Source organism: Sitophilus oryzae, unplaced genomic scaffold (assembly GCF_002938485.1).
Source record: "Sitophilus oryzae breed Bouriz unplaced genomic scaffold, Soryzae_2.0 scaffold_177_pilon_pilon, whole genome shotgun sequence".
In the NCBI taxonomy this organism is placed as follows: Eukaryota; Metazoa; Arthropoda; class Insecta; order Coleoptera; family Curculionidae; genus Sitophilus; species Sitophilus oryzae.
Window position 1 is genome coordinate 7,000,213 of NW_022146479.1, and position 21,107 is coordinate 7,021,319.

At 31.0% G+C, this 21,107-nt stretch overlaps 2 protein-coding genes across 3 annotated transcripts; both read right to left on the minus strand.

Annotated features, from left to right (window-relative positions):
* Window positions 1–119: 119 nt before the first annotated feature.
* LOC115882303 (glycine-rich cell wall structural protein 1.8) lies at window positions 120–9,162 on the minus strand. 2 transcript variants are annotated; one of them, XM_030900286.1, is made up of 5 exons: window positions 9,011–9,162; window positions 1,987–2,185; window positions 1,838–1,933; window positions 1,534–1,786; window positions 120–372 (listed from the first exon to the last, which is right to left on the minus strand). In XM_030900286.1, the coding sequence occupies exons 1-5, from the start codon at window positions 9,069–9,071 to the stop codon at window positions 181–183; spliced, it is 801 nt and encodes a 266-aa protein (XP_030756146.1). In that variant the 5' UTR covers window positions 9,072–9,162; the 3' UTR covers window positions 120–180. The 2 variants fall into 2 exon arrangements, with proteins under 2 accessions (XP_030756146.1, XP_030756147.1); XM_030900287.1 differs by lacking the exon at window positions 1,838–1,933.
* Window positions 9,163–11,124: 1,962 nt separating this feature from the next.
* LOC115882451 lies at window positions 11,125–15,105 on the minus strand. The gene is made up of 5 exons (XM_030900516.1): window positions 14,959–15,105; window positions 12,435–12,749; window positions 11,672–11,929; window positions 11,317–11,508; window positions 11,125–11,199 (listed from the first exon to the last, which is right to left on the minus strand). The coding sequence occupies exons 1-5, from the start codon at window positions 15,103–15,105 to the stop codon at window positions 11,125–11,127; spliced, it is 987 nt and encodes a 328-aa protein (XP_030756376.1).
* Window positions 15,106–21,107: the final 6,002 nt, after the last annotated feature.

Sequence of the window (21,107 nt, forward strand, 5' to 3'; positions counted from 1 at the left end):
AATATTTTATAGTTTGAGCAATTAGGAAAATTAGTAAGAATTTCTTAATTGCTTTCTCACAATAGTTAATTTTTGATATTATACTTGAGATTAGGATATTTTCAAAAACAAAACACATTAGATTTAAGTATAGAAATGTATATTTTGAGTATTTATGTATTTAAAAATAGTAAAAAAAGATTATGGGTTTTGAGCTGTATAAGTAGTCACTTTTCCATTGTCATTGACAGTGGTTGAAGCTTGACGGAATGTCTGTGGTTTTCCATCTACATTAGAGGTCACACTCTTGCTAGATGTGAATACACTCTTGAAATCTCCACCTCCAGGTCCACCTCCGCTAGCTCCAAATCGGGTGTTAACATTGGGGGAAGCCTGAGTTAAATTGTGATACAGTTAATTCAATTTAAATTTAGACTTTTGTGTCTATTGTATTAGACTTATGTATCTATTTAAAGTTGTGTCTATTGTATTAGACTTATGTATCTATTTAAAGTGAGACTTTTTTCTTAAATATATAGATAATCTTTTTTTTTGTTAACTCTACGTAGGGACAAGTGGTGTAAAAATGAGCCATTTACAAAACTTTCATTTTTTTAGTTACAACCGTTTAAATTCAAAAATATTTCTTCTATAAAAGGCACTTGGTGGTAACGAAAATGATGGTATGAAATATATACCAAAAGTACCTCTAAAAAAGACAGAATGCAGAAAAGAGTGTCTCATAGTTAAACCATAAAAAGTCTAAAAATGAGATATGCTGGGTGAAATATGAGACAGTCACAAAACGTACGTTTAAAGGACCTGCTAACATTTATATTAAAATCTGAAGTAAAGATGAAACTAGAAGGATAGAAATTAGACATAGAAATTTATCTTTTTTATTAGTAGAACTCAAATAAAAAATCCAAACTAATAAAGGACACCTACATATATTTCAAATCAAAATACAGTAAAGTTACACCGTCGCAAAACATTTATAAACTGACAGTGTATAATAACTATATTAAATTAAAAATGAAGAAAAATATGTAGTTAATAAGTGACACTAAAATATTAATCTAAAGTGTCACTTAAAAAGCAAACAAAAAAAAACAAATATACCAATTAACGATCTAAATATTTCTCAAAATCTATTGAATGAGCAAACATCTCCGCAGTTCTAGAAGTGCCGCCTTGCAAATTTGATGGTGGTAATTTTAAAACAATGACTTTCTTTAATAACATATTTATCTCAGTAACTACAGTATTGATCAATATGAAAAGCTTTGTCTGCGTATATTAAGGTTACATCTCCGCCGCTGACTAACTTTGCAGCCTCTTTAAGAACTTTTTCTGTTTTGGTTTCTTTACATATTTTTTGTTTTTTTTTTAATTGTGACATTGTGACTAAAATTTAAAAATATACATGAGTGAATATAAGTTTTCAGTAGTTTTCCATGAATGTCTCATTTTTTTACCTAAATATGACGTGTTTCATTTTTACACCACTTGACCCTAAGATTTTTGTCATAAAAATAAATAATAGAGCCTTACTGGATTTTCTGGATAAACTGCTGCTGTTTGGAAACCACCTCCTGGTCCTATAGATCCACTAGCGAAAGCTGCCCCACTGTCTGCCCCAATAGGCCCGGAAAAGCTGAAACTTTGACCATCGGGTCCGGAAAACCCTCCTCCATAACCTCCAACGAATCCTCCTCTGTTTCCTAAGTCCACACCTCCTCCACCTTGGTAATTGGGAGCGTAGCTTCCTCCCGTTTGACCTTGAGTTTGAGCCAACTTTTGTAGTCTTTAAGTAAAGGCAAATTAATAATTTGTTTCGAGTTGAGCGTTTACTCACCCTTCAGCGTTATTATTAGAAAAACTAATAGAGGATTGAGACATAGCAGAGCTACCAGGGCTAGAGAAAGCATAAGCGTAAGAAATACCACCACCTCTAGAAAAATAACACCTATATTCGTTTATTTGTCCAGGCATTTGTGAACTTACTGGTTAATGAATTCTTGATGTTGCTTGTTCAAGGCTTCTAAGTAGTTGGTGAAGAATCCGGAAAAGTCAAACTGCGGAAAGGCAGGGAAGGCAGGAAAATTTCCTCCTGGTACACCGGCACCTGCAAAACTACCTGAATATCCGAAGGAGCTTCCTTGGGCATTTCCTTCACTGATATCATTTCCACTAGGCGAAGAATCTGGAAAAGTTGGTTTACCATGATATACAGGGGGTCCCAATATTCCATGAACATAGAACTACTACGTATTTTTGGAATCAAAATAAGTTCATCGGACACAATTTACCTCTATATAAAAGTGCTTCGTTTGTACAGGGTGGGTCAAATTCGGCGCTTTTAAATGGAAACACCCTTTTCTATAGGAGATAGACAAAATAATATCGGTGTCTGGAGCTCAATTTTTGTCAAAAACATGATGGTGAAAACCACATATCGATATCTGTTACCGTTTCGGAGTTACGGGGTGTTTTTCAAAAATATGCATTTTTAACAAATCGCTGTAACTTTTTTGCTATGGAAAATTTTGTATTTTTAGGAAAACATTTTCAAAGCACCTTTTTACGTGAAATTTAATGGTTTAACTATAAGTTTTTTAAAATTAATAATTTAAGAATTATCAACAGAAAATTTGATTTTTTATATGGGACACCCTGTATATTTTTAATTTATTGAAAATAATTTAAAATTACCTTTCCAAAAATATAACACACTTGATATTTTGCTCAATTCCTCTTCGAGATATAGAGTATATAAAAATTCGCCCGCTTTAAATAAGTAGGCTTTGAACGGCACCGGCTGTAATGCAAAAAAAAATCTAGCTGTGAGCATCAATTAAAACGAAAATAATATTTGCTATGAGAGATGCAGAATTTTATAACAATTTAAAATATATTTAACCAACATCAACATATTTAAACTATATCTATTAACAATAAAAATAAATAGCAAACCAAGACATCAGATTTTGCTACAGGTGTTCGACATATCGACCCTCTTCTGTGATGGACAGACGGGACAGTTTTTGAAAATTTCTCGCGGAATTCATTAACTCAGTGGGGGTGAAAGATACCCTCTCATAACTGCTAAGTATTTTTAATTCTTGTCTAGATTATACGGAAGAATAAGGAACCTTTATTCTTCCGCAAATATATAACAGCAAACATAAGATTAGATCTATGGGCACTAAGTCAGGCGGCCTCGACGGCCAACGGCTGGGATCTTGGTTAGCTATCCAATTATTCTTGAAATTGGCTGCAAAAATTTGCTGCTAACTTCAGCTTTCAGAGGCGGTGCTGTTGTCTTGCTCGAAAAATATGTTTTCGAGTTCCATTAAGGGCATATCAATAAGGGGTCCAAAGCCTACTAGTTAAAAGTTGCGAACTTTTAAAAATTCTGTATTTCGAAGGGGATTATAACAAAATATCAAGTGTGCTATATTTTTGGAAAGGTAATTTTAAATTCTTTTCAGATAATTAAAAATATAGAGTGTGTCCCAAATAAAAAATCATTTTTTCTGTTGATAACTCTTAAATTATTAATTTTACAATAATTATACTTAAACCATTAAATTCTACGTAAAAAGGTGCTTTGAAAATGTTTTCATAGAAATACAAAATTTTCCATAGCAAAAAAGTTACAGCGATTTGTTAAAAATGCACGTTTTTGTAACTCCGAAACAGTAACAGATATTGATGTGCGGTTTTAACCATCATGTTTTTGATGAAAATTGAGCTCCAGACATCGATATTAGTTTTCATCTATCTCCTATAGAAAAGGGTGTTTCCATTTAAAAGCGTCGAATTTGACGCACCCTGTACATTAGATGATCTAAATTAAAAACAATAAACACATTTCGCAGTCATTGGCAGGCGCTTGGTAGTAAAATGATATTTTGGCAGTACATGTACATTTTTAACACAAGTGAGAGAGCCCTCTGTAAATTCACACTGAAATAAATTATTTCTACACGTATCTATAAAGAATAATATTTATTTTTAATATTTTTTCCTTAAGTTCTTGATATGGTATTTGACGAAAACAATTTATTTGAGTATATTTTCATGCAGATTTGCTCTTCAACCGACTGAAAATGATCAGTTTTTCTAACGAATGGTGACGGCTAATGAAAAATGGACCGTCTATAACAACGTATAGCGGATATGATTGCTGGGCAAACGCGAGATGAACTACCATTAACTACAGCGAAAGGCGGCTTGTATTCAAAATATGACGTGATATGCATCTGACAGCACGGGGGAGGACTTTTAAACTTCTATAAAACTGCTTAAAAATACGCCTAAATATTCGGATATACAGGGTGAGTCTTAAATAAGTGCAAATATTTTCAGAGCTGGTAGTAGATATCGATAAAAAAATTTAAAAAATCGTTTCCAATTTTTTTTCGAGAAATCACAAATTTTCAAAGTTGTTGTTTTATTTTTTTTTCAAGTGAGTTGAAATATACTATCCCTAAAAATATTTGTACTTATTTAAGTCTCACCCTTTTTAATATTAACCAACTTTAGTGTGCGCTTATAATCTACTTAGTTAGCGAAAATATGGGATGTTATTATTACCACATCAGGCTGTAAATGAATATGTACGAAAAAAATCTGAAGGTGATATTATTCCCTGTCTCAATAAGTTTTTTCGTATATAATTTTTCGATTTGGCAGTACCTTAAAATCTATTTGGATATACAGGGTGAGTCTTTAATATGTGCAGATATTTTCAGGGATACTAGATCTCGTAGAAATTATTATTTTGTTGGAGAAATTTTGAGAAAAAATATTCTACCACTAGTGTTATTATACCGGGTGGCGCATGTCGTTGGAAACATAGGAAATCGCATGCAAATTTTGAACTCTCTAGATATTGGCTGCTCTGTTTTTTTTTCTATTTTACAGCGAAGTTGAAATATTTACACTTATTTAAGACAAAAAATTGCAATTGAGTAAGTATGTATATATTTATTTGGGTATCTATGTTATATACAGGTTGTTCAAACACCTATTTCATTTGTAATGTTCTTCTATTTTTTTTATCCCCGTCTACATTAGCGTAACTAGAAATTTATCGTGGGGTGGGCCTGTGGGGGGCCTGGGGTTGGGCCCAGGGGGGGCCTTGGGCTTTTGTTTTTTTAAAAATGAAAAATAATTTAAAAAAACACATTTTTTGAAAAAACGTTTACATGAATTTCTCTATCAATAAATTTCATAGACTTGGTTATCAAACCGTGTTCCCATAGATTACTTAAATACCTACAAATTTTCTAAAAAAATAAAAATTAACACATTTTTTGAGCACAACAAAATAATGTTAACTAAACAAAATTAGAAAACGTCATTTTTACTGCATCACAAGCAAATAAAAATTAATACGTAGCCAAGAGTCATAATTCAGGACTTCTCTGGGGGGTGTCCAGCAGTACCTGGGGGGCCCGGCAACCCCTGGCCCCCCTGTAGTTACACCAATGCCCGTCTAATTTTGAAATAAAGAAAATATCATATAACTGATAGGTAATTTAGAAAGGTTTTTATTTTCTATACATTTTTTTCCACATAGAACATCACAAAGAATAAAATAATATTCAGTATTAGTGGCTTTATATGAATTGTAGGAATATTAGATTTCTAAAGATACTCAACAGTAAGCGTCCATCATCATTGTAATTTATTTAGTAATGACATATTATGACATTTGCCTGGTGTATGTGTCGATGCAAATTGCAATTGAGATGCAAATTTTGACTTTAGTTCACCCTATAATATGCAAATATCAATGTAGGGAAACGTTAAATTTGAAATTTTTATATGAAAAACACTCCTTACAAAACAAATCAACCCAAACCTTATGATTTCTGACGAGTTTTTGCAAAATTTGAAAATATATTTTTTTTCATTCGTTATTACAATGAAATTTTGTAATATCATATATAATAATAATAATATCGTATTTTTAAATAAAATATGGCATTCTGTTCTATTTTTGTTTAACTATAGTGTGTAGATTCTTAACTTAAAGGATTACAAACTGAATCATTCGCGTCAATGTGTACAGAGTGTCCAATTTTCGTGGGTTTTATGGGTTTTATATTCTCGTGCATGTGTAGAGATACAAACATGCGGTTTTCACATCACTGTGTTACTTTTTATGAAACTAAAGATGTTACACACAGATTTGTGCTAGCTCCTGAAATGTAGGGCAAAATTAAAAATGTTGAATTTTTCCACCCCCTTCATATCTCGGTTATATTATAAAACTCTATCAAAAAGGTAAAAACTGATCCAGAGTATTTTAGTTAGAAACTGGTGGCTTAATTGGGTTTTTGTTGGGAGCTGTTGTTTTCAATTTATTTTTTTTATATCAAATTTTTGTTACTGACTATTCTACGCTAGTTTCTATTTGTAGAATTAGTGCACAAGTGCATTAAAAATATCAATAACTCTGATTGATAGGGTGTTAGATAAAAGCTGCAAAATTATCTGGTTAAATTGTATTAAATAAAACAATAATACTCTTTTAAATTAGGTAGATTTATGTTAAAAAGTTAAGTAACGCGTTTTTTACCTGATTTATGAAAATAAGTATGAGATACGAGGAGTGTCGAAAAAAAGAAAATTTTCAAATTTGCTTTGTATTTCAGGAACTAGGAGGGCTAGGACATCTTTAGTTTCATAAAAAAACTAGCACAGTGATGTGAAAACCACATGTTTGTATCTCTACTCATAAACGAAGAACCCTGCAAAACACGAAAATTGGACTCCCTGTACAATCCTTATACTGTAAGCAACCGGAACTCAAAAATAACGTGTGATATAATTTTCAAGGCTAGTGCAAAATAAAGAAACGTTCGAAAGTCAGCCAGGTATTCTTCAACACCATCAAGGTTCTTATGTGTATTGAGAGATTCTCATGTCCACAGTTCAGACATGGCTTTTAAATTAGTTAATTAGCTAACAAGCACGAACCCATTCATATTTCTATATTTTTCGATTATGTTAAATATGTTGTTTGGGAATTCCGCGTCAATCATTTCAAAGGAAATAAACACAACTATGTTTATTTAAAAGATGCGCTTTTTTATAACCACAAAGCATCTTGGTGGTGTACGTAACGTGGCCGATTGAAAATACGCTCACCCGCACCAAAAACGGGCAACTTAAAATTTTGATGTATTCTAAACTTTTATACAGTGTGTACATAAAGTATGGAATACATTTATTTTCTCAAACTGGGATTTTAGTAAAAAAAATGCTCGAACACGTCGATCTATTTTTTAAAAGGGGCACATTTTACGCATATTACCTTGCCTCTAGCTTTACCCCCTGAGCGGGGGTGAGTGGCACCCCTAGTTTTTGTAATGGGAAGGGGGGTCGAGTGATACCTTATTTTAAAGGTCTCTCGCTCCAGATTATAGTCCTAGAGTTTGAACTTGCTAGTGTCATCTTTGTCAACATGACAGCTTGTCAAAATTCCTAATTTTCTTAGCTTTGCCAAGCCGCCATATTAACAGAAATTACGTTAGCAACTTCAAACTTTGTTTATGATATAAGTAGGCATATTACCATATTACCTTGCCTCTAGCTTCACCCACCGAGTGGGGTGATTGGCACAGTTTTTGTAATGGGAAGGGGGGTCGAGCGATACCTTATTTTAAAGGTCTCTCGTTAGAGATTATAACCCTAGAGTTTGAAGTTGCTATCATAATTTCTGTTAATATGGCAGCTTGACAAAACTAAGAAAATTAGGAATTTTGACAAGCTGTCATGTTAACAAAGATGACACTAGCAACTTCAAACTCTAGGACTATAATCTGGAGCGAGAGACCTTTAAAATAAGGTATCACTATTTATTCCATACTTTATCTACACACTGTATATTGTGTTCCAGTGGACCGATTTTGATGATTTTTTAATCAATTTTTAGCTAAATTATTTGCTTTTTAGTATCTAAATTAAAAATGAAAGTCCCCATCTGTCTATTATACGAGGGAACAAAAATTTTGTTATTGTTGTGAAAGTTTGGAACATTCTGTAGAATATGTTAAAATGCAAGTAATTTGAAAATAATTTGAGCATCTAGGTGCATCTTTTCCCGATGGTTTATTTTTTGGTTCATCTCATTAGGCTTTATTGTGTTTTGGAGATATTCGCTTTTGAAGAAAACGCTGACATTTTTTTGTAATTTTTACATTAAAACCTGCCTATGCTTTTGGTCCCAAAAAATGTTAGTGTCTTAGCGAATATCTCCAACAAAAATAAAGCTATTGAGATGGAGATGGCTATTCTGATATAATTATTATTTTGTGGAAAGAATCAAAAATCCATGTTTTATATATTTTTCTTAATTTATTGCTAAGTAAACCGTGTTAGGTAAAATATATTAATTTTAAATTTGTGTCAGTATGTTTTGGTAGATTTTTATTATATTTACATTGCAAGGTTTGATGGTGTCATTGTATACATGTATAGTGTTATAAATTTTTGATATTTTCTATGTTAATATAGTATATGCAAGTAGGAAATCAATAAGACATTCCTAATTCATTATAATAACATATTGATATTTATAGAAATAGAGAAACCATAGTGTCATTTACTTTTTCTCATCTTTTATTCATGAATGGAAAATACTGTGAAGACAGCTATTTTTGTTAACAAACAAAAAATATATTTTTGTATAAATAATTGAGACTCCATTCTTTGAGACAACCAGAAAATATATTTAAATAATTTTAGACAATAAGTAAAGTGGTGATTATATTTCTAATAAAATAACGTGTATGAACTTACAAATCGGTGATATATAATAAACAAATATACCGTGGAAGATATTTTTTGAATTTTCAACGAATCACACTGCACTTTTATCGTTGTTTGCAATTAAATTACAACCTTTGCAACTTAGGAGATAAACAATAAAGCACACAGCGCAGTATTCTTGCAATAAATATATTTGCATATATGTACGAATGTCAGGTTGATTTTATACTAATGGATTTACCTGAATAGCCCGGTGAAGCGTTAGCAAACGCAAACAAAAATACAAACAACAATAATTTCATATTCACTGATATTCACCGAATATAACTTTTGGAATGATTGAAATTTGCTAAAGCTGGCTCGTCTTATTCAGGTATATTCTTTCGAGGCAGTAGCGCACTTAACGCTTTTTTATTCAATTTTTAGTTGGTTCCAGATCCTGAAGATCTGAATGTGAGATGTCTATTCAGCTACTAGCTTAGATTACATAGAAAAGATGGTCTCAGACAAATACTATATAAACAGAATAGTCTGACTGCACAAAACGAAGGTACCCATTACAAATTAGATAGTAATAACCTAAAAAAGAGAAAAATGCTAGGTTGTCATATATTAAGAGTTTATTACGTTGTACTGTTCGGGTCGCTCTGAGGGGTCGGGTAAAGCGGGTGTGTGGCCGAAAGAAATATTTATTATTATATTTCAGAAATCTCCCTAAGGCTTAGCCCGATCCTGTTGTGAAGCCACATCCAAAATTCCAAACACACGTGCTTTGATTAAGGCTTGATTAAGGTTTGCAGAGCTTCAGCATTTGCCATAAAATAGCGAGCAGTTTGTTACAAAACCATATAAATTATATATCACTGTAATCACAAATCTTCAATCTATTTCCGTATTGTAACGGAATTTTAAATTATGTCTTTATTTTCGAGAAAATTTAGCCCAAACATGAGGAATATTTTGTTGATGTTTGATCATCAAAATCTTAAAAATAAAGAAATTGTCTAAAAATATGCTACAATACAGATATATAGTATAATCCTTTATCTTTAATCTCCTTCATTTGTGTAAAAATACCTAGCCAGTTTAATATAAAACGTTAAATGCCGAACACTTATTTTGCTGCTTTTTCGGACTTTGACTCTTAAAAAAAGTTTATTGACGGAGATAATATATGATTATTATACAGGGTAACTCTTAAATAAGTGCAAATATTTTCAAGGCTGATAGATCTGGATAAAAGAAACATATTTTCCGTTTACCGTTTTTCAAATGAGTTTAAATTAACCAAGTTATTTTACTTTGAAAATTTCCAAAAAAAAAAATAATTTTTTGCTTAAATTTTCTGGGTGTTCTTTCTTGTAAATTTAATCTACTATGTTACCATATTATCAAGAAATTATGTTTTTAACTAAAAACTAAAATTTTTTTCAAAAAATTACAAATTTTCAAAAATTTTTCTTTCGCGAAAAACCTTATAATCGTGTTTCTGGGGTCTTAATATACCAACCCTAAAATATTTGCATCTATTTAAGACTCACACTGTATAATGATTATAATATTTTAATAACTTGTAACGACATTTTTTTGTCACACTTTTTTTATATAAAGGTTTTTTATATTTATGTCTATTAATATATTATTTGGTTTTGTATCGATAATTAATTATATTAATAAATATAACTCACTCAATTATTTACCTATAATAACATAAATCTAATTAACAAACATATTTTGATTACACATTGATTCATTCGATCACAGGTTTATTTAAGTAACAGTTAAATAATACTGTAGAAGATATTGCTCTATTACTTGTAATATAATGTTAGGAAATGAGTATAAAAATTTTTTATTTATTCGATTTTTGGACCAATATTAAATTTTGCAGTATTAGAGTATATGTACCTACGCCTCTGATCATAGTACGATTTAGTACGACCGGTTACGAAGTTGTACTAAAACAAGTTAATTTTTTCGTGAGATAATCATCGTGTGTAATCTTTGGTAATTAAATATTTACCACGGTCAGCTCCGATGTTTTATTTATACATAAGCACGACTTGCATAGCTGTATTGTATGCACTATCAACATAATATACAAACGTATACCGGAGGATCGAAAAAGAAATCGCCTAAATTTACTTTTGTGATACCATCAATGACATTTTATATGACAAATCATATGGCGAACATCATTGTTGGTCATTTCTAAGGTAACTTGACGCCTTTTTCTCTTATTAAGTTAGTTATTAAGCTAGTTAGAATTTGATGCTAAATAATTCTTTTATTTTCAATTTAAAAAAAACAAGTATAAAACAAAACTAAAATACTTTATTAAAAGACATAATAAATCTACTTACTATATACATTTATTGAATTTGGAATAGGAATGGAAATTAATTTTTTAGTAGATGTTCCAAGAATAACCTAGAAATATGAACAATTTTTAAGCGATTTGACAAAACTTATATTAAATTGCAAGTATATGACACAAACAACAAAGAAAAAGAAACATGGAAGTGTAATTATTCGAAGAAAATTTACCTGATTGTGGAGTATTTCCATTGATATTATTCCCCTAGGTCCTTCTAGAATTGCGACGTTACTTTGCTTTTCCAAATTATATACATATACCTTTCCATTATAACAACTAGTAAAAATATGACTGTTAACAATCTTAATAGAGCTTATTTCTTTAAGATTTTCAGGGCTAATCTTTTTTACAAGTTTGCCAGTCTAAAACATAAGCAAAAAATAAATTAAAATATGCCACTACATATTTTAGATTTTTATAAAAATTTGCAAGTACATATATACGACAATAGACTGTCTAAATTAGTCTGGCGTTTTTATCACCCAATTTTTTGTTATAGTTCCTAGTTATCATTCAATTACTTACATGAAACGAGAAAACCAGTATACCCTGTTGTGCAGTTTCACAATATAATAAATTATTCTCCAAAATCAACGAACCCACAGTTCGAGGAATGGCTTCTCTACTGAAGTGTCGCAAATAAGCACTAGACATTGCACATCTTATGTATATGGAAGCTCCTTTATAACCTACTATTAACATTTTATGTGACCCTTCTTGCACTGCCTTTATTACAATAATACTTAATCCAATGTGTTTTTCGCCAAACTCAAATTTACTTTTCTAAAAAAGATAACTTCAACCTAACTTTAGAATTAATTAATGACGGTTTATGTAAATAGTTTATTTTGATATTTAGTTTCACTAGAAAACTATACAGGGTGGGTCTTAAATAAGTACAAATAATTTTTTGGCTTTTCGGGCTGGTAGATCTCGATAAAAGAAACATATTTTCTTTTTACCGTTTTTCGAATAAATCCAAAATAACCGAGTTATTTTACTTTGGAAATTTTCAAAAAAATGACTTGATAAAATTTTTAGAACCACTAAATCTTTTTTGGGTTTTCTTTCTTCCAAATTTAATCTACGAGGTACCTATGTTGCCATATTATCAAGAATTTATGTTTTTTAAGTAAAACTAAAAAAAAATCAAATTATTTTTTCAAAAATTCCAAATTTTAAAAAAATATGTGAAAAAAACCTCATGATATACTAACCCTAAAAATATTTGCACTTATTTAAGACTCACCCTGTATGAAGTGTGCTAATGACAAAAAAAAATGTTTACTTCTATAGAATATCTAACTAGGGTTCCATTCTTGCAACCTATAAAAATATAACCCCACATAGCGCACATACAGTTTACTTGGTCATCCAGAGGTAACGCTTTTACTAATTTTCTTCTATTATAGTCGTATATTTTGAATACTTTGTCTAAACTTCCTATACACATATATATGAACTCGTTAAATCCTTTATCAAACAGCAAACTAGTTAATGGTACCGTTGTTATGGCTAATTTGTAAATTACTTGTCCAGTGGCCGAGCATATATAGTAAATATTTCCACAGTCCGTACCCAGTACCAATTCGTTTTTTACTCGCTGAAAACATATGGATAATTAGAATTCCAACAAATTAAAAAAAATAAATAAATAAAACAAACTTGTGTGTGCACTATGTGCGCATATTTGAAGTGTAACTTCTTACTAACAGCTATTAAATTGAAAGATTTGAAGTAGGTACATGATTGAAAGTGTAGTTTGAAATGTTGAAAAAGTAATAAATGAAAAAAAAAATATTTTTTATGCTAAAATGTACCTGTAACATATAGTCCTTTACATGTAACAAATAGTTTTTTACAGGTAAAAAATAACAGATAGTTTTATATGCGTATTAAACGTTCTTACGTGTAACAAAGAGTTTTATACGAGTAAAATGTCTGCTTTATACGCGTTAATGTACGGCTGTGTTTTACTCCAAGCGCGCGTTCTCACCACTTTTCGTTACCATTTGTTCTCGCGTGTCACGGCCGTCTCTCTAGCTCGTGTGTCATGGCCTTGAATTTTTCATTACAGCGCGCGTAAAGAAGTTTCACTTCAAAAATAAAAAAAATAATAAGAAAAAAATATTTACATATATATATACAGGGTGGTCCGAACTGTATTCCGGAAACTTCGGCAGCATATTCTGCAGATAAAAATAATTAAAAAAGTTCGTATAAATGTATGTCCTAAAATGCTAAGTTTCCGAGATTTCATCATTTTTATTTCGATTTTTTCCAAATAATTTCTGAAGTAACGTCAATATTTGGATGAAAATTGGTGTCTGGGAGTTTTTTGACATGAAAAATTTGATTTTGATGTCAATATGACTCCTACTAGTAGAGGGCGCCACCTACATATTTTTTGACTGGTTTGAAGAATAATAACTTTTCGTCCGTACTTGTATAAAACTACTGAGTAAAAAATATACATTTAAGACGTTTTTTACGTGAAAAAGGTCTGTTGGTAAAAATCGCTACGGGTAATGGTTTTTGAGATATTTGGAATCGAAATTATCAATTCCGGTCATCATTGACATAAATTAACATGTTGACTAAATAATTATTAGACTGAAATAATAAATTTGAAATGTTGTTGTGTCAAAAGTTCAACAGAAACTGTTTTATCATCATTTTTTGCAGAAAAATTTATGATTAATTTAAAAAAATTAAAATTTCCTAAATTTATTATTTCAGTGAAATAACCATAGAGTTAAAAATAAAAGAAATAACTATCTATTCAACGTGTTTATTTTTCGTCAATAATAATAACATGTATTCTCTATTTCCATTCTAAATATCTTAAGAACGGTTGCTCGTAGCGATTTTTACAAAGCGATATTTTTTACGTAAAAAGTCACAGAGATGTATATTTTTTCCCTCGGTATTTTTATACAGGTACGGACAAAAAGTTATTACGCTTTAAAACAGTTAAAACACATGTAGGTGGCGCCCTCTACTAGTATGAGTCATATTGACACCAATATCAACTTTCTCATATCAAAAAACTCCCAGACACCAATTTTCATCCAAATATTGACGTTACTTCAGAAATTATTTAGAAAAAATTGAAATAAAAATGAAACTTCTACACCCTGTATCTCTGAAAGTAAGCATTTTAAGACATACATGTTGCCGAAGTTTCCGGAATACAGTTCGGACCACCCTCTATATAAAGCAACAATTAATAATTTATAATGTAATAATGATTTATAATAAATGCTCTACCTGAATAATTAAAACTTTTTCATTAAAACTAGGAAAATTTAAAATGGGTTTTATAGTAAGTTGTTCATATTTAAGTGATTCGAAGCAATTTTCGTGTATATGAGTTGTCAATGAAGTTTTATTATTTGGTTTGTCTTTCTTTGAAAATGTATTCTCCATATTTCTTTTATTCTTTCGTCCATTTTGACTATTTTCACCACAGTAGTAAGAATTTACGATTTTTTGTCTTAATTCTTTTAAAGTAATAATACTTTTATCGATATAATTCAAATTCTGCGAAATTCCTTCCAAGTTACTGGAATTCCTTGAAGAGATATTTATAAAATTATCTAACTCTACTTTGAATGTGGTAGACAATGGTTCAGTATTAAAACTAAAAGAGTTTCGGACTTCCATTGGTTTTATTTATTTTGCTTATACAATGTTTCGGTCAGAAGTATCACTGACCGTTATCAAGTAGTGTGAACTATCAAAAATTCCAACCAAACCAAACCAAAAAAATGTCCGAAACTCTTTTAGTTTTTATTATCTAACTTTGTTACAGACGTTATATTTGCTCCCTTGGTAGTGACTGGTGATATAACAGTTTCTTCTGAAAAACTATCATGTTCGTTGCTGTTTATTTCAGTCTCCAAGTCTTCAATTTTAATATCTATACTTTCAACTTCTAGATTCTTGTTTGGATTCATGGATATGCTGTACACACAGGGTCTAGTTCAGTATATAGATCTGGCTGTATACCGTCAACCATAGGCATTCAACTCAATTAAAACTGACTTCACTGGTTGTAAACTGGATAGCAAAATGTCAAACGCCCAAGCGCAAGTTAAAATAATAAATAACGTTATTGCCCACAAAAACTGTAGTTTAAAGCGCGGTCCAGAATTTCACGGTAAAAAAATATAAATATTTTTTTATTTATTTACAGATGTTCTAGATAAAAAATTGGTGCTTTCTAAAGAAGTACGATTCTGTACAAGGTGTTCAAAATGTTTTGGTTTATAAACTACTTTATATTTTTATATCGTATATTTATTTATTTTTTATTAATTCCGTAAATGCGATACATAGGCAAATTGGAAATTTACACCAAAAAATTACAGTTCAGAATTGTAGTTGAAACTACTTGGCCTAACTAAAATCAAATAGAACGAAAATCAAAAGCCAACAGTTAATTCAACAAATATATTAAGCAGCGCTCGATACGGCAGAAATTGGAAGTGCCCGACTACAGTATTTCACGCAGTCCAGTTACCATTTATGTTGATTGCATTGCAATAATATTAAAATCGTGGCTTTGTCATATATTTAAGTATTTTAATTTTTACTAGTGCCAGTTACAGTTTTCATGTACTCGCCATTTAAACCCGTGTATTTGTTTAGTCGGCTGTTTATGGTATTCTCCGATGGTGGCAGCACCGGCGGAGAATGCACCAAATCTATAATAAATCAAATAAATGATAATGATAATCATGAAACGGGTACTGTAATGAGATTCTCAATTCTCAGTAAAGGGAAAAGCGTTTGTAACTTTTCAAACAAATTATTTCTTTTGAATGTGTTCAAGATTGTTAAGACCATATTCACAGAAGGCAACTTAGGTATGTAGACTTATTCTAGGCGACTGTGTCTATTTCTTATAGATGAGTTCATACTGAATGTGTATAAAGCCTCATTCATTATTTTGTATATGCTGTCGTAATTAATTAAAGTAATTTAAACGTTTTCAGCATTCCTAGCAAACACCTGGGGTAAATTTCAGCCGTTTATTCGGGATGTTTGCGAATTTAGAATGCCAGGGTTTTACTAAATGTACTGGGAATCAACTATGTATTCTTTTAAGTTTTGTTTATGTTTTATGATCTTAAAACCCAGGGCATTGATGTCTCTAATTTGAACGCTTCAAAAATTACATAGCTAGTTTGATGTCGTAAAAGACACGTAACAATTAAGAGGAAAAAAAAATGAACGTAAACGACATAGACCAATTTATAAAAAAAATTTCCTGCCTGAGAACAATAAAAAAATTACTATCTGAGAACAATAATTACTCAACGAGGTGAAACCCAAAAGCTTCAAACTTTCTGTATATGATTATTTTTTGTTTATTTTTAAATTTTATTGAATATTTAATTTTTAAACCTGTATTAAAAAAACCTCTTATTTTTCATGTAAATTTTATATTGGTGAATCCCCCATCTAGACCGTTAAACGTTTTAAATGTTGTTAAAAAACATAAAGATTATTTAAAAAAGGGCGATTTCCGTAGATCTAAGATTTGTCAGCATTCATGGGACACAGGGCACAGAGTAGGTTAGAGGATGACAATTTAAGGTACGTTGGCATTTTTGTCTTGTCGCCTGTTTAGTTTTAATTTAAAAATAGATGCAATTTTTCTTAAATAAAATTATTTAAAATCGGCTTTACCAAAATTATTCAAATTTGGCATATGTATTCAGCATACGTAGACCTATAAAAACTCTTTTGGCAACTTCGCTGTAAAGTTAACAGGGGAGCCAATATCTGGACAGTTCAAAATTTGTATGCCATTTCCTATCTTTCCAACGACGATGGAACCTTCGCACCACTCGGTAGACATTATTTATAGGCTACTACCTATTGACATAATTATACAGAAACACTTAAAATCATAGCAGATTTAATTAAAGTTAATTTTATTTGAAAAATTAAGCAAATGGGGCCTGCAAGTGTAAAAGAAGTCGGAGGTTGAATTACGTCTTGAACTTGAAATTAAAGAAACCTCAATTTAATCCGAATTTATATCCCTTCGAAAATTAAAACAATCTGTTACAATATTCGACGTATACTTCGAAGCTGTTAAAGTTCCCTTTTCTAATTCCGATTGTATATTTTTAATTATTGTTGGAGGAAATACGTTTTAACTTTTTCGAATTTAATTATTCTTCTCGATAAGTCTCGTGCTCACTCACGTGGTGTATTCTTAAAAGAAAACAAATAATAAACAAAAGTCATAGAAATTTCCTAAACAGGGACTTCCTGGTTAATTAATAAATCAATCGTATATCGTATTTATACCATAAATATTATTTTCTGTATTCTTCTTTCTGTGTAATTTATAATAGTTGTTTTATGATAACTAGGTATACTAGGGTCGGAATTTCTGGTCTTAGGTGCCGATTTTCGTGTGTACGAAGAGTACGGTCAACACGCTTAGTAAAATAAGATGTACTGAATAAAGATAGAAGGTAAGTATTTTCCCAGGCGCATGGAATCTAGCGTCAGATTAGGTGATTATGTAATACATACTTCGCATTTTTGCTCTCTCCGACTTACTAGATTGCCATAGCGATTCACTTCTGGCTTCTATACATGTAAACGCCGATCCAAGGTTTTGCTTGCCAGCAGGGTATACCTACTGGCATAAAACAAAAAATATAAGAGCATGCTTATAATTTTCGTGCTTTGTTCAGTTTTAAACTAGGATATTAGAATAAAAAATGGATTCTGTGTGATTATAAACATTTATACTTGGTGCATTCTCCCCCGGTGCTGCCACCATCGGAGAATACCGTAAACAATTGGTATTTACAAATATACGGGTTTAAATAGTGAGTATACGAAAAATTTATTATATCATTGTTCTAAAAGTGTTAGGAAGTATAATTTGTGAAAATTCTAAAAATAAGAATAAAAAAGTAAATATTTTAATATCGTCACAAGGTCTACCTTGTATTATAATTTATTATTCCAGCTAAAAAAAATTTAGATGGGTTCAACTACGGTAATGAGCATAGTTTTAATCACGGGTTTTGTTAGTGGGGTCATAATTGGAGCTATTTCGGCTATAACGCAATTTTTTTAAGGTACATATTATAATTTTAGAAGATGTTCATAAAACATTTAATCACTAGTTGATTACAAAAAGTATACTATTAATATTGCAAATTATATTTTATAATTTTATCCTTTAATGTCTATTTAATTCTTTATATAAAATGTTGTTCCGGGAGAGTTGAATATCCAGGAAAGTTGAGTTATTGAATGTTATTGCACCCAACAACGCCCTAATTACGTTATTCTTTACATATTAACATTTTTTTGGCAATTTTATTAACAAAATTGTCACAACACAACACGACGCCTAGCTCGGATGCTTTTTAAAGTGGTTTTTTTTATGGCTAATATTTGTGGCTATTATTTATGGCTATTTGGGTCTTAAAAAAATCAACAAATTCCTTTTTTTTGTGCCACACATTAGCTACATATTTAGAAGATTTAGTTTGCAGATATTTAGAACATTTTTATTTTATTTTATTAATTTTAAAAACTATAATTTCATAATAATAATTCATTTTGGAAACGTCAGGAATATTGAAAAATATTTATGCATGCAATTCAAAATAGGATTACTGAACAATGTTGTGTGTGTATATCATTCACAATCAGCTTTTAGTAATGAAGTTCTGTCTTGTGTCGCTGTATTCAGGTACTTCGCTTAATACCGCAGGGAGTTACAGCCCTTCTGTATGACAAAGAATAAACAGGAAACAGTTTATTAGCAGCAGTTGGCGAATTTTGCGCCACGGGCAGAAATACAATACGGGGTTTGTCATTGTCGTCAAACACGATTAACTCAAGATACTATCATCTATAATCTTGATTTAGTTAATAATAATGTTAGAGAAATTTATTATTAATTTATTTAATTTTCAACGCTAAAAGAATTGTTATTTTTCAAATCGAGATTGTTTTTTTTTCTTTAAAACAAAGAAAAAGTATTAAGTAACTTATATATATATATTTTTTTTTTCTCTAGCCAATCCTAACTCGATGGTGGTATCTAACTGTAGGTTCTTTTCTGAATTAAGTTTGGAAGTTCTTAATCTTAACGCACTCCGTGCAAAATCTTAATTGGAACAGGATTTCGAAAAACATTCGCTGAATGATAATTAGACAAGCGAACGAATTGGAAAAAAGTCTTATTTACCAGAGATTTCTTTACTTGCGGTACTTTTCAAAACTAATAAATATTTTTCCAGGGTTTTAAGTAGTTTTTTTGTTAAATATTTCTATATTTACTTATATTACAAAAATAAATATATTTCAATTAGATTTTTTTGTAGCGTTTAGGTGAAAAATTAATGAAAATTCTATAAATAATGTATTCAGAAAGGTTGTGTTCTCAAGATACTTTTTTATCAATTTGTAGATGTAGAATGAGTAAGAGGGGGGTTAATCACTGCGACCTAAAAGATCTATTGTGCCCCCCTTCCTTGAGTCATCACACAGTCTATAACCAAACCAAACCCATCATACCCCTGTTCTAGAAGGGACAGGGTATTTCCCGTCCTCCTCTGACAACAGTTCTTCCTCCGAGGGTACACACCCTTCCACGGTTGGACTTTGGCTCTCCGTGCCGCCCTTCACAGTCGAGGAGTTTGCCTCCGGTTGAGGAACCCGTGAGGTGGAGGCTGGAGGATCTGTCTCCATTTTCTCCATCTCTTTAACTTGGTTTCTCCTTAGACCTGATACCGGTGTTGTCCCGTATCTATAATAGAGGATATGCCCCTCTTTCTCTATTGCCTCTTTGGATTGAGGTTAATTCCTATTGTGAGGACCTGACCATGACCCTCCTCCCTCGAGTTGATGACTCGCGAACTCGATGTCCTTACATTGAAGTTCTGACCCTGGATAAGGCTCAGCTTTATCAATTTACAATGCTTGTAACTTTCTGAGCTTATATTTTCTTATTCTACGCAGTATATAACAAAAATTGCAGTTTTAACAAAATCGGTTTTAATAGAATGTGTGAAAAATGTAGAAAAAATGGCCATTTTTGGTCATAGATAATAAAAATGTAGCTTCTTAGTATTAACAAACATTCATTGTATAAATTGGTTCAGACATTTAATTTTTCTTTATATAGCTTATCCGGGGATACAAGATCGTATTTGCTTATTGACTTTAACCCTCGTAATACACAGCGGAGTTATAACACTTATTTTTTAATACAACGTTATCGTTTCCTTCACTAGTGTACTAAATGTAACGTTATTTCGAAGTTTCAATATTCCAGTAAATTGTAGATCTAGGCAGGGGTGGATGGGGAAGTGGAAACCGGCCCGGGAATAACAGTCAACCGGCCCAAATCCACAAAAACAAAATGACCATAACGAAGAAACATATTTTATTTATTAATATATAAGTAAGGGGTGATTTTTGCTTGGGTGAAAAAAACTTTTGCCTCTGGTTTTTTTTAAATTGAAACTGCCTTCATCAAAATTTTATAAAGATCAATATTTATCGTTTCTACATTTGGCATCTTGTATGATAATACCATGACTCAAACTAAGAAAACCTAGGCAATACCTAGGCAGTGGATATAAAAAATAATGTGTTCTGAGATAGATGTTATGTACGGTCCCTAATAAGAATACTTGTATTTTCGAGACATATTAATACTTTATTGAAGAAATCGGTACATTTATTTTATTTCGTATATTTTTCATTTTATTGATTTTATGGAAAGCACTGTTCATTAAAATGTTGTATCCTTTGTGATAGGGCTTGTTTCTCTCTACAATTTCCTGTCGCACAATGTACCGTTTGTGTCCAGGAAGAGTTCATAGTTTCATAGATGTCGATTTTCGAAAGAAATCAGAATATGTATATTATTTCGTATATTTTTCATTTTATTGATTTTATGGAA